Genomic DNA, 13,168 nt, shown 5'->3' with positions numbered 1-13,168 from the left:
ATGAGGGAACTCACTTCGCAGCCAAAGAAGTGTGACAGTGGGCCCATGGTCATGGAATCCATTGGTCTTACCATGTTCCCCACCATCCTGAAGCAGCTGGCTTGATAGAACAATGGAATGGTCTCTTAAAGACATAGTTACAGTGCCAATTAGCTAGCAATAGCCTGGAGAGCTGGGGCAGGGTCCTCCAGAAGGCAGTATATACTTTGAATCAGCGTCCAATATATGGTACAGTTTCTCCTATAGCCAGGATTCATGGGTACAGGAATCAAGGGGTGGAAGTGGGAATGATTCCACTCACTATCACCCCTGGTGACCCACCACGAAAATTTTTGCTTCCTGTACCCTCGACTTTGCACTCTACTGGCTTGGATATTTTGGTTCCAGAGGAAGGAGTGCTTCTTCCAGGAAAGAACAAACATTCCATTGAACTGGAAGCTAAGACTTCCCCCTGGACACTCTGAGCTTCTGATGCCCTTAAGTCAACAGGCTAAGAAAGGAGTAACAGTATTAGGAGGGGTGACTGACCCAGACTACCAGGGGGAAATTGGACTGGTTCTCCACAATGGAGGTAATGAAGATTATATCTGGAAGGCAGGAGATTCCTTAGGGTGGCTTTTGGTGTTACCATGTCCTGTGATTAAGGTCAATGGGAAACTGTAACAACCCAATCCAGACATTATGACAAATGGCCCAGACCCTTCAGGGATGAAAGTATGGGTCACTCCTCCAAGGAAAGAGCCAAGACCTGCAGAGGTGCTTGCTGATGGTGGAGGAAATACAGATTGGGTAGTAGAGGAAGGTAGTTACAAATACCAACTTAGGCCATGTGACCAGTTGCAGAAACATGTATTGTAATTGACATGAATATTCTTGTCCTATTTGGCTAAGAAGAGGCTTGTGCATGTATACACATATGTTAAGCAGATACTTGAGTTATTCTTTTTTGACTGTGTAATTGAGATGTGTTAAGTGGTTAAGTGTTGTGAACCTATATGATTATATTGGGTTATGAGACACTAAAGGACTAAGCATTCCTCGAAGACTTTATCACCTACTCTAAGATATATAATGCATTGGTCATCATATGATGGGATAGTTATATCATGTTAGGTGAAATTATGACCTCAGCATTGTATGACAGAGAGATGCTATTGGGTGTCAAGCTGACAAGGGGTGGACTTGTGATGGCTAATCCTGAGTGTCAACTTGACTGGATCTGGGATTAACTGAAATGAGAGACATCTTCTTGACTGGATCATTTGAAGCTGGAAAATGTGGATGCTACCTTCTGATGGCAGCCCATATAAAAGGCCATGGCAGAGAACGCCTGGCTTCTTGCTGCTTGCCTTCTCTCTCGCTGGTGAGTTCATCTTGCTGCTGTAGACTGAAGACTAGCTGATCTTTTGGAATTCATCAGACCTTCAGCGCCAGATTGGGACTACTGAGACATCCAGCCTTATGGACTGAGCGACTACAGATTCTCAGCCTCTCTAGTGTGGTGCAGCCATTGTTGGACTACTCAGACTCTATCCTGTGAGCTAACCTGATAAATCTCTATGCATATATATTCATTCTACTGGTTCTGTTTCTTTGGAAAACCCTGACTAATACAGACCATTGAGGAAGAGGGGGCAGAAAGATTATAAGAGCCAGGGAGGGGGTGTATGATCACACAGAAATAGTCATACAGGCTCCTGGGACCCTGGTCATATGAACCTACAGCAATGGTGTCAGCATGCACAAGACCCATGCGAACTCAAGCAGACAAAAACCCAGCATAGAACTGTGGAAATGCACAGCAGGCCCCAGTCTTAGTCAAAGAATTATTCGAAGCTGATTACTGCTGGGTAAGGAAGAGCTGATCTTCAAGTGAAGAACTCTAGATAGGCTAACTAGAACCCAGTGCATGAATGTGCACTGAGGGACATCTGGGGACTTGACATGATAGACCTTAACACAAATGACAGAATGTATGAATTCCAGTGTGGGGAAGGGGAAGTTATGGGTGGGTGTCAATGGGGAAGGGAGTATAAAGTTGATCAAGATGTTCTGTATGAGCCAGGCTTGATGACTCATGCCTTTTATCCCAGTACTTGGGAGGCAGAGGCAGGCAGATCTGTGAGTTCAAAGCTAGCCTGGTCTACTTAGCGAGTTCCAGGTCAGGTGGGGCTATAGGGAGACCCTGTCTCAAAAAGACCAAAAAAAACACAAAAAACAAAAAAAAACCATTTTATTGGAAATGGACAGAGCCTACTAGTTTCAAATGTACTATTTCAATAACTTTTAAAGTTGAAGTTAGATGCTGACAGAGCTTTGATGGACTAACAACTCATACAGTCCTTCATCTACCTTCTCATGTCCTTAATTATGTACTAAAAATCCACATAGAAATTTTCTTAATTAGGTAGAATTAAAATACTATGAAAGCTAAAAAGTTGAGAAACATTTCCTCCTCCTACCTCTCCTGTGTTAGGGTTAGAGCAGAGAATCTTAGCATCTTTTCCACAACTCAGTAACAATTCAGGGTCTGCCATGCTCCAAGCAATTGCCAAAATCCCCCTATAAAAAAAAAAAAATGGAGAAAGAGGGGAATGAATGAGAACAAAATATAATGACACAGAGGTATGGCAATACCATAATGAAACCCAGTTCTTTGTATACGAACCTTAAAGGTTAACTTAAAAAGAAAAATACACAAATGAGGGAAAAAAACACAAAGAGAAAGGAAAATTCAATTTTGAAGAAACCAAGCTTCAAATTATTTCTGTGTAGCTTTGGAGACTCACATGCTGCTAATAGAGTATAATTTATTATAATCTTTGTAGAAGGCAATTTATAATATACATACTTAAATGATTACAAAGACACGGAATGTTTAATATAGAACACAGTGCATAACAGTATGAAATGAAAACAAATGCCCAACAACATGGACTACAGAATAAATTACAGACTGTTTTGTGATGAGCAAACGCACAGATAAAAATTATGTTGACAAGGGGGCTGGAGAGATGGCTCAGCCATTAAGAGCACTGACTGCTCTTGCATAGGATCCAGGTTCAATTCCCAGCACCCACAAGGCAGCTATCAACCATCCGTAACTCCAGTTCCAGGGGCTCTGACAGCCTCTTCTCACCTCTGCGAACACTGCTCAACATGGGTGCACTTACACATATGCAGGCAAAACATTCACACACATAAAAATAAAAAATAAAATAATATTTAAAAAAATATGTTGAAGAGGGAGGAAGTGTAGCTCAGTGGATCAGTACTTGTCAGTATGCACAAAACCCTGAGTCTGATCTAAAGCACCAAGGAAAAAGGGTGTTTCATAGTTAAGAAAAAAGATTATCTAATTACATATAAATTATTCTATTTGTATTTATTATGTACGCATTATATATATTTACATACAAATAAGATATGCATAAAAACACTTTACTTGTAGAGAGCAGGAAGAGTAACCTTTTCCTTTGGTTTACATTTTCTAGCTTCTGAAAACTCAAGAGAATGGTTTGCGCATGCATGTGCATGTATCTGTGTGTTGTTTTTGAATTGGGACTAAATCTTGGGCCTCATGCATGGGAGGCAATTGCTCTGCCACTAAGCTACATCTGCAGTCCTATTGTCTTGCTTCTATTATCAGAGAAGTATTCTTTTTTATTGAGTGTAACTAAAAGAAAAATAATTAAAAATATTTTAAAAAAATATCTAAACTCTAAATTCCAGAAACATAGTCTTATAGTTCATTGTGCTAGAGTAATTTTGAATGGCTTTATCCTCAGTATAACAAATGTAATACTTGGGCTGGAGAGATGGTTCGGTCAGTAAACTGCTCACTACATAAGTATGAGGACCTGGGTTCAAATCTACAGCATCCACATACAAGTGCCAGGTACAGGGCCAGTGAGATGGCTCAGTGGTAAAGGCACCTGACACCAAGACCGATGATTTAAGTTTGATCCTGGGTCCCATATGGTAGATGGAGAGAACAGGTTGTCCTCTGACCTCCATGCACACACTGTGACATGCATGCACCCACACGCACAAACCAGGAAAAAAAGCCAGGCACAGCAGTATGCATCTGTAATGCCAGTGCTAGTGCTAGGGAGGTAGAAAAAGGCAGATCTGTGGAACTGACAGCCAGCTATATAGGTTCAGTGAGAGAACTTGTCTCACCAATAAGGTTGAGCAGCTGAGGAAGGCACCCACTATCAACTTTTGACGTCTACATACACGCACACATACATGTGTACACACACACACACACATGAAATTATTACAGTAAAAGTTCTGAAACTTCAGATTAGCACATACACACACAAATAAAAATTTCCTGTACTCTATAATCTAGAGATTATATTCATCTTTTCTATATTCATGCCTGTATTACTTGAGATCCTAAGAGAAACCAGACTTATATTTGAGTATTTCTTTTTTTTAAAAAAGTACACAAATAGGGATCTGAAGATGTAGCTCAACGGTAGAACACTTGCCCAGCATGTACAAGGCCCTGGGTTTGATCCCTAGCACAATGAAAAAAAAAAAAAAAGCAAAAAAGCACAGAAATTATATTGCTCTATTTTCTTAAAAGCATTACAGTTTTCTTTTTTATCTTTCTTTCTTTTTTTTTTTGTCTTATTGAGATAGAATCTCCTTGTAGCCTTAACTGGCCTAGAACTTGCTATGTAAACCAGGCTGGCCTTGAACTCACAGAGATTTGCCTGCCCCTGCCCCTGCCTCTGCCTCCCAAGGGCTGGGATTAAAGGTATGTGCCACCACACTGGGCCTGGTTTTTTTTTTTTTTTTTTTAAATATTTTTTAAAGTTTTATGTGCATGAGTGTTTTGTCTGCGTGTATATAAGTGCAATCATGTCATGTAATGCCTACAGATGCCAGAAGAGGGCACTGGATCCCCTGGAACTGGAGTTACATATGGTTGTTAGCTGCCATGTGGGTGTTGGGAATCAACCCTAGTCCTCTGCAAGAGCTAAGTCCTTTTCTCTAGCCCCTGGTTTTCATTTATTGAGACAGGGCATCATGCAGCCCAAGCCAGTCTTATACCTACTATGTAGCTAAGGATGGCCTTGAGCTCCTGATCCTCCTTGTCTCTGCCTGACAAGAGCTGGGATTATGGATGCAGGCCTCCATGCCAGACTTAATTATTTGAAATAATTGGTAGACAAACCTTTAATAAAGGATTTGTGTTAGCAGTATATGTAATCTGTCTACCATTTTGGTGGGGAAAACTCAGATGCCTATTATTTAAAAATAAGAAGTACATATGTTTTAGAACAACAATATGAATAAATAAGCTTCGTGGAACAGTGGAATGATACCTGGCATGGTTTTCCAGAACACGCAGAGGAGAGGAGGCAAATCGAAGATCCCACATCTGGATCACTGGTAATCTATCATCCTCAGAGGCAAGGACCATCTGAGTGGCCACATCAGGATGCCATGCCAGTCCAGAGCAATGCATCTGTAGACAGGTAAGGCTCACATTTTAGCAATCATATTACTTTATTAAAAACTGAAATGAAACTTGAGAAGTATGTCTTTACTATAGCAAACAATAAAAAGCAGAAGCTCAGGCTTAGTCTTTTTCAAAATTCCAAAACTTAAAAACTATTACATTTTATTGAACAATCTTAAGCAGTAGTCTTAAAACTACAGTGTTTGAATATTTTCTAATCATCTGGCTATTTGATTCACATAAAACAAATCTGAGTCTAAATAATTCTATGCCTCAAATGAGTTTTACTTTCAATACTCTAACTAGAGAAAAAGTTTTCCACAAATTTAAAATATACTTTCTAAAACCTGAAAATATATATAAATTTTAATTTTTAAAAACTTCAGATTTTTTCCTCAGAAAAAAATATAAAAGAAACCTGTCTTAAGCAACAACTACCATCTAAATTTTCATGAGACAATTGACATTATTGAGAATTACTCAGAAGTTCAGAGTCTAATAAACATTCTACAGGACTACTAAAATGGTTTTTGTATGCTTTATTCCATTGAAATCTGTTTTAGATTTTCTGATCCACTTACAATACTCTGAAGGAACACTCTTCTAAGTGGTTTGTGTTTTTAAATGATACACATATTTAGGCAAACTCATTTTAGAAAACCTCTAACCAGGGTAGGCAAGATGGCTCAGCAGATAAAGGTACTTGCTGCCAAGCCTAAAGACCTGAGTTTAATGTTCAGGACCCACATGGTAGAAGGACAGAACTAACTCTCGAAAAGTTATCTTCTGTCTTCCACACAAGTGCACCATGGTGCATGCATGCCCTCACACAGGCACACACACACAAAATGTAATTAAGAAAAAAAAAATTAAGTTAAAAAAAAAAAAAAAATCAGGCTTAAAAGATGGCTGAGTGGGTAAAGGCACCTGCTTCCAAGCCTGTCAACCTGGGTTTGAGCTCCAGACCCACAGGATGGAGAATATCAACTCCCACAAGTAATCCTCTGACTCCACTCACCACACAGGCCTACACGTAAACAGATAGTAAAATGAAAATATCAATAAAACTCTCTAACCAATATAATTAAAAACTAAATTGTTTTATAATACCTAACAACTTTTTAAACTTATAACATTAAAAACTTAATCTATTATATAACAGCATTTACTGACTAGTGGAAGAAAGATAACAGCTCATTTTAGCAATACTTTGAAGAGAAATTCAGGAGTTTGGAAAAAAGAAGTGTACAATCACAAAATTTCTAGCACAGAATATTAAAAATCCCAGGAAAATCAAAAGAATAATGAAAAAGTTTCAATTTTTTTAATATAGTTAACCAAGCAAAATAGGAGTATATCACAGAATAAGCCCTTAGGTTAATCAATTTCTCTAGCATTAATAATACGCAATATGGGCTGTCAAGGCAGCTCAGTAGATAAAGGCATGACCACAGAAATTCAAATGAAGTAAAGAGACAAAGACTCTCACAAGTTATCCTCTGACCTACACATGCAAACCATGGCACACATGCCCCACACAGATACACAAAATAAATAAAATGTAGTCATTTTAATAAAAAAAAAATATCCAACATGATTATTGGGAATTTTACTATTTCCTCTAAGGGGGACGGGGCATTCATTCTAGTATAAATAATGCATAAGAAGATACAAATTTGATTTTATAAAAATCTGATTTCTTGACAACAGGATACTTACAGAAGAAATATGATATATTTATCACAAGTCATTATATGCTTACCCTGTTACTATGATCACTGACTTTGATGATTGGTTCGTTTTTTCTAAGATCCCACACAGTGGCCCGGCCACTGGGACTGGCAGATGCTAAAATATGCTGAACTTGTCTATTCCACGCAATGCAGCTGATATCTTCTGGTGGCTAATAAGGAATAAACTGTTAAAAAAAAAACATTTCTCTACTATCATCAAATTTAATTATAAATTCTGATCCTTCATTTATCTTTTTTAAAAAAAAAAAAAAAAAGACATGGTCTCACTATATAGTCATGGCTGGCCTAGAACTTACTTTGTAGACCAAGCTGGTCTCAAACTCACAGAGATCCTTGTGCCTCTACCTTCAGAGTGCTGGGATTAAGCATGTGTGCCATCATGCATGGCTGATCTTTCATTTAAAAAAAAATGGATTATGGGGGCTGAGCATGGTGGCACATATCTTTAATTCCAGCAGGAGGCAGAGGCAGGTAGATCTCTGTGAGTTCAAGGTCAGCCTAGTCTACACAGTAAGTTCCAGGCCAGCTGGGGCTACAGGGAGACTCTGTCTCAAAAGGACCAAAAAATAAATTAATTAAATGGATTAACTTAAAAATTAGATCTATCAAAATACCAAAGGGGGGAAAAAAAGGAAAAGGAAAAAAAATAAGAAAAAAAAATTAGCTCTCTCCATTCCACAAACTTCCTTACTATTCATATATACTCAACATGTACAATACAGTTTAAAGCACAGATATACACCACTTCAAATATTTTATATTGCTTAATACTATCTCATTCAACAAGCATTCATTGACTTCCTGCTATAAACTAAGGCTTTTCTTTATTTGGAGTTGTTGCAAGGTAGATCACAAACTACAAAATGGATGTTGGTGAATCTGACCTACAATTAGGCAGGATGAAAATGACAGCCTGGACTACCAGGAAAAAGCTTTTATGTACAGTAGACAACATGCTATCATTTTGCTACCTTTCAGGATTTCACAATGGTAGGGCCAGTTACAACGGCCACTAAAAATGAGGACCTATACAACAAATAAACTCAAAAGAGCAGGACAAGATGCTCTTACTCAACTTACTTGAAATACACAGAAAATACAAATTCTTTAAAATAGCAAATACGCATGAAACAAAGAACAAAAATATTACTCTAAGGAAATTACTGAACCTTTTTTTTTCTTTGAGACACAGGGTCTCACTGTGTAGCACCGACTGGCCTAGAATTCGCTACGTAGACCATGCTGGCTTGAAACTCACAAAGATCCACCAGCCTCTGCCTCCTGGGTGCAAGGATTAATGCCTGGTCAGAACATATCTATTTTGTACACTACTCTATGCCTAAAACAACAAATACTGGCAGGTGGTAGGTGCAGAATAAATCTTAACTGCTGAAGAAATCACTGATACTTTGAAGAAACTTTATTTTAGATAGGATCTCATTCTATATTCCCAGCTGGCCTCAAACTCACAGTAATTCTCCTGCCTCAGCCTCCCATGAGAGACATATTTATTAATATTCTACTATGCCACAGGAAAACCAATGGCATTTAAGCACTGAATTGCAGGAGAGAAAACTATAAAATCAACATAAATTAACACAAACTACTTTGGATTCCTTTGATTACATTGATCAAAAATTAACATAATACCTGTGTTTTGGCTCCTGGTGTCATTGGAGTTGCAAAATTGTTTAGATCCCAAATGTAGATTTCAGATTCATTAGCACCAGATGCCACCAGATTGTTCTACAATAAGAAACAATAAATAGCAAATAACTGAAAACTCAGAATAGCTCAGCTATGAACTAAAAGGCTGATTTTAACACATACAATTTTTCTACTGATTAAAAATCAAAAGATGGCCAGGCGTGGTGGTAATTGTTGATACTCCTCTCCACCTCTTCTTTTTTATCTTTTATATTTTATTATTTTTATTTTATGTGTATGAGAGTATTGCCTGCATGTGTATAAGTACACCCGTGTTGTACCTGGCTAACAAGTGCCTTTAATCCCAGCACTCAGGAGGAAGAGGCAGGCGGATCTCTGTGAGTTCAAGGCCAGCCTGGTCTACATAGTGAGTTCCAGGCCAGTTGGGGCTACAGGGAAACCCTGTCTCAAAAAGACCAAAAAAAAAAATGTAGGCATTACTTCCTACATAATTATGTGCAATTCAATTCTTTACTTCCTACATAATTATGTGCAATTCAATTCTTCACCAAAGCTAATGTTTTTTAAATTTTTTTAATTATTTTTATTTTATGTGTATGAGTGCATTGCCTTCCAAAGCTAACGTTTTTAAAGAAACATATAAAGCTATAGTAATTTATGCATACTGACAATGAAACTAATTTTAATAAGACATTACAAAAAAGAACAGTTATGTGCTTAAATTGTTAAGCATCAATCATGTAGGGATTTATTGCTTTTGGTTTCAAATTTTTGGAAGGAAATCTATGGGAGACAAAAAAAGGTCACCAATGGCGGCTGGACAGATGGGACAGCAGTTAAGAGCTGCTCTTATAAAGGACCTGGTTTGGTTCCCAGAACAATTATCACAGCTCACAATCATCTGTAACTCCAGTTCCAGGTGATCCAACATCCTCTTCTGGCCTCTGTGGGGACTGCACACTACATACATGCAGCCAAAACATTCATACGCTTGGGGCTACAGGGAGACACTGTCTCAAGAAGTCCAAAAAAACCCCATTCATTCGCATAAATTTTTAAAAGTTTCTGGGCCTAGAGAGATGACGCAGAGATTAAGAGCACTGGCTGCTCTTGCAGAAGACCCAGGCTTGACTCCCAGGACCCACATGACGGCTAACAACTGCCTGTAACTCTAGCTCTAGGGAATCCAATGCCCTCTTGACTTCTGCGAGCAAGGCACGACACGGGTGTACTTATACACATGCAGGCAATACTCTCATACACATAAAATATAAAAGATAAAAAAGAAGAGGTGGGGAGGAGTATCATCAATTACTGTTTTCAGAAATCTCTAAATTCTTAAATTATTACTTCTTTCTCAGGATACTTCAGAGCCGGCATCCAGAGCTGGAACATGACGGAACTAGTAAACCTTGGCTTCTGTGGTCCCATATTTCTAGTTCATGTTTACTCAATCTTGTTCCAGGGAGTAATATTTCTAGGTTATTTCTGCTACAAACCTACTGGGTCAAAAAGATCCTAAAGCAGGGGGCTGGAGAGATGGCTCAAGCAGTTAAGAGTACTTACTGCTCTTCTAGAGGACCTGGGCTCCATTTCCAGCACCCATAGGGTGGCTAACACCTGTCCTCCCCTCTATTCTGCTGGTACATATGTAGTACATTTATATGCATGCTGGAAAAACACTCATAAAATAAAACCTTAAAAATAAGGTCTTAAATAAAGGTCCTAAAATTCTGATATCAAGTACAAAAATATAATATACTTCATACACTGAACTTCTTCTGCTACTTTTTATGATCATACATTTTAGCCACAGAAACTATTTGCTGATTTAACAAACTTGTTTGTTTTTGAGATAGGGTATTGCTATCTAGTATCTACAGAGACCAGGCTAGCCTTTTTTATTTGGGGGGGGGCAGGGGGAGACAAGGTCTGACTATAGAACAAACTTTAAAAGTTTCCAAACTCTAGGGCTCCTAATATCTACGGATGTACAGGGATATGGCATGACATCTTGAGACTTCTAGATATAAACCTATTAGCTAGAGTACCCTAATTTCAACTCTGCTTGGAGGAATTTTGTTTATACATGTTTTTGTGAGTGCACACATGTGTGTGTACAAGTGCACGTGTAGCTATGTACGTGTGTGTATGGATGCCGGAGGACAAGTACAGATGTCATCTTCAAAAACACTGCCCATCTCTTTGAGTCAGGGCATCTCATTGACTTGGAAATCACCCAATAGGCTAGATTAACTGGCCAGCAAGCCTCAGGGATTCTTGTGTCTCTAACTCCACATTACTGGGATTTAAGGTGCCTGCCACCACACCCAGCATTTTTACAGGAGTTTTGGGCTTGAGCTCAGGTCTCATGCCTACAAGGCAGGCACTTACCAACTGAGCTATCTCCTCAGCCCCTTTGTTCTTTTTTTGAGACAGTGTCTCAAGTATCATAGCCTGTCCTTGAACTCACCATGCTTAAAACAATAAAACATTTTACCATGCTCAAAACAATATGCTTACTCATGTTCTGGTACAGGAATGTGTCTTTAACTTTCATTTCTAATACTGAAGCCTAGTGGATTCATAAGCTTACTCCAAATGAACATATTTTAAGAATCATGAATGAATGTCAAAGTCAAACCTGGAAAATGTTTACATCCAAGGCCCTCACTGGCCCAGTATGCTTGTCCTTCTGGGCAATTACAACTTCCTTGTCTCCGGCTATAATTTTAGAAGGATCATAAAGAATAATGTTTCCATTTTCTCCACCTGCAATAAGAACTCCAGAAACATCTCCTTTGGAATCCATCTTATGAGGGCCCCAGATCAACTTGTGGTACCTTAGGAGAAAATAAATAAAATAACTTGTTCTTGAGGACAAGTGTCAGAAGAATTAAAATTGTACTTTTAATTGTATTTTACTATATACTACAAATCACTGTTTCTCTTTGACTCCTGCAACTGTATACCTAGCAAAATAGCATTTTAAATTATTACTTATATATGTCTATTTGATTTCATAATCTCTAAAGACTCTGTAGGGTAATGTAGTATAGAAAGTTTACTTGTATGTCAAAAGATATGAGCTTAAAAATAATTTTATCATTTAAAATGTGCAACCCTGGACAAATTCCTTAGTGTCCCTGATGCATTTGTTCACCTTTAAAAGAGCTAATCAAGTACTATTCTTAGGAAATAATACATTCTTCTTGACTACAGACTTGTCCACTAATGAGGAGCCTATGGAATGGTAAAAGCATTAAGGGAGTCATCTGAACTTTCTAAGATGATGTCAAAATTATGGCTATTTCTGGGAGAGAATAAACAATCATGGTCTCACATGGAGATACAATACAAAAGTAGCATGGAGGCATATGATGAGACAGATGGTTGTAAGAAAAACTGCTAGTCAAAAAAGCATCTTGGTTTCTCCTGAAAGCGTAAAAGCTCTGCAAAGTGGAACTCTATGATTCCAGCTACATTCTCCTAGCTAAGGTATCATCTCAAAATCTGTAAAAACAGACATACAGTTTGCTTCATTACTCAAATATGTGTCCTTTGTATTAAAATGCAGGATAAGTGGGCCAGTGAGATGGCTCAGTAAGTAAAGGCACTTGCTGCCAAGTCTGACGACCTGAGCTCAATATGAGGACCCACATGGTACAAGAAGAGAACCAACTTCCGCCAAGTTGTCCCTTGTAGCAGATGTGGGCCCCCTCTGACTCCCACAAAATAAGTAAATGTTAAAAAACAAAATTTTTAAACCAATAGAGTGTAAGTACTTGAAAGGCTGATTCAAATAGCACACTAGAAATCACGTCAACAAAACTCATTATGAAATATAGATAAGTACAAAGAAGAAAATAAAAATAACCTGCTCTTCACTGATAACCCCTAGTAGCAGCACAGGGATGAATCTAGGCACTCCTTTCGCTATTCATACCCACACTTTACAAATACAAGACAAAGGGGGCAGGAAAAAGCAACTCAATTGTCCTAAAACAGGATACTAGGAACTACAGTATCTTATTCTTATCCTACATATAATGCCAACAAAACAGTCAATGGAATGTACAAAGACTTCACTTCCATAAGAATGCATCTAGAGGTTTTTCAACAAATATTTCATGTCAGTAGCAGTATTCTCTGAAGTTTCTACAGACAAAAGCAGGCATCAGGGCTAAGGATATACCTCAGTTGGCAGAATGCTTGCATAGCAAGCATCAAGTTCTGGGTTCAATATATACCTTTATTTATATATATA

General features: G+C 38.2%; 1 protein-coding gene across 20 annotated transcripts in view; it reads right to left on the bottom strand.

Moving 5' to 3' along the window:
* The window catches only part of Sec31a (SEC31 homolog A, COPII coat complex component), an 89,527-nt gene that overhangs the window by 61,436 nt on the left and 14,923 nt on the right, over positions 1 to 13,168 (bottom strand). For all 20 annotated transcript variants that reach the window (XM_008846858.3, XM_017801609.2, XM_008846861.3 and 17 more), the window contains exons 4-8: positions 11,546 to 11,744; positions 8,884 to 8,979; positions 7,242 to 7,382; positions 5,343 to 5,485; positions 2,463 to 2,562 (exon numbers count right to left, since the gene is read on the bottom strand). In XM_008846858.3, the coding sequence (XP_008845080.1) occupies positions 2,463 to 2,562; positions 5,343 to 5,485; positions 7,242 to 7,382; positions 8,884 to 8,979; positions 11,546 to 11,744 (679 nt within the window). The remainder of the gene's footprint in view (positions 1 to 2,462; positions 2,563 to 5,342; positions 5,486 to 7,241; positions 7,383 to 8,883; positions 8,980 to 11,545; positions 11,745 to 13,168) is intronic.

This window comes from Nannospalax galili, unplaced genomic scaffold (genome assembly GCF_000622305.1).
Source record: "Nannospalax galili isolate Female #2095 unplaced genomic scaffold, S.galili_v1.0 scaffold763, whole genome shotgun sequence".
In the NCBI taxonomy this organism is placed as follows: domain Eukaryota; kingdom Metazoa; phylum Chordata; class Mammalia; order Rodentia; family Spalacidae; genus Nannospalax; species Nannospalax galili.
The sequence above is the reverse complement of the archived record's forward strand: the minus strand, read 5'-3'. Positions and strand labels throughout refer to the sequence as shown.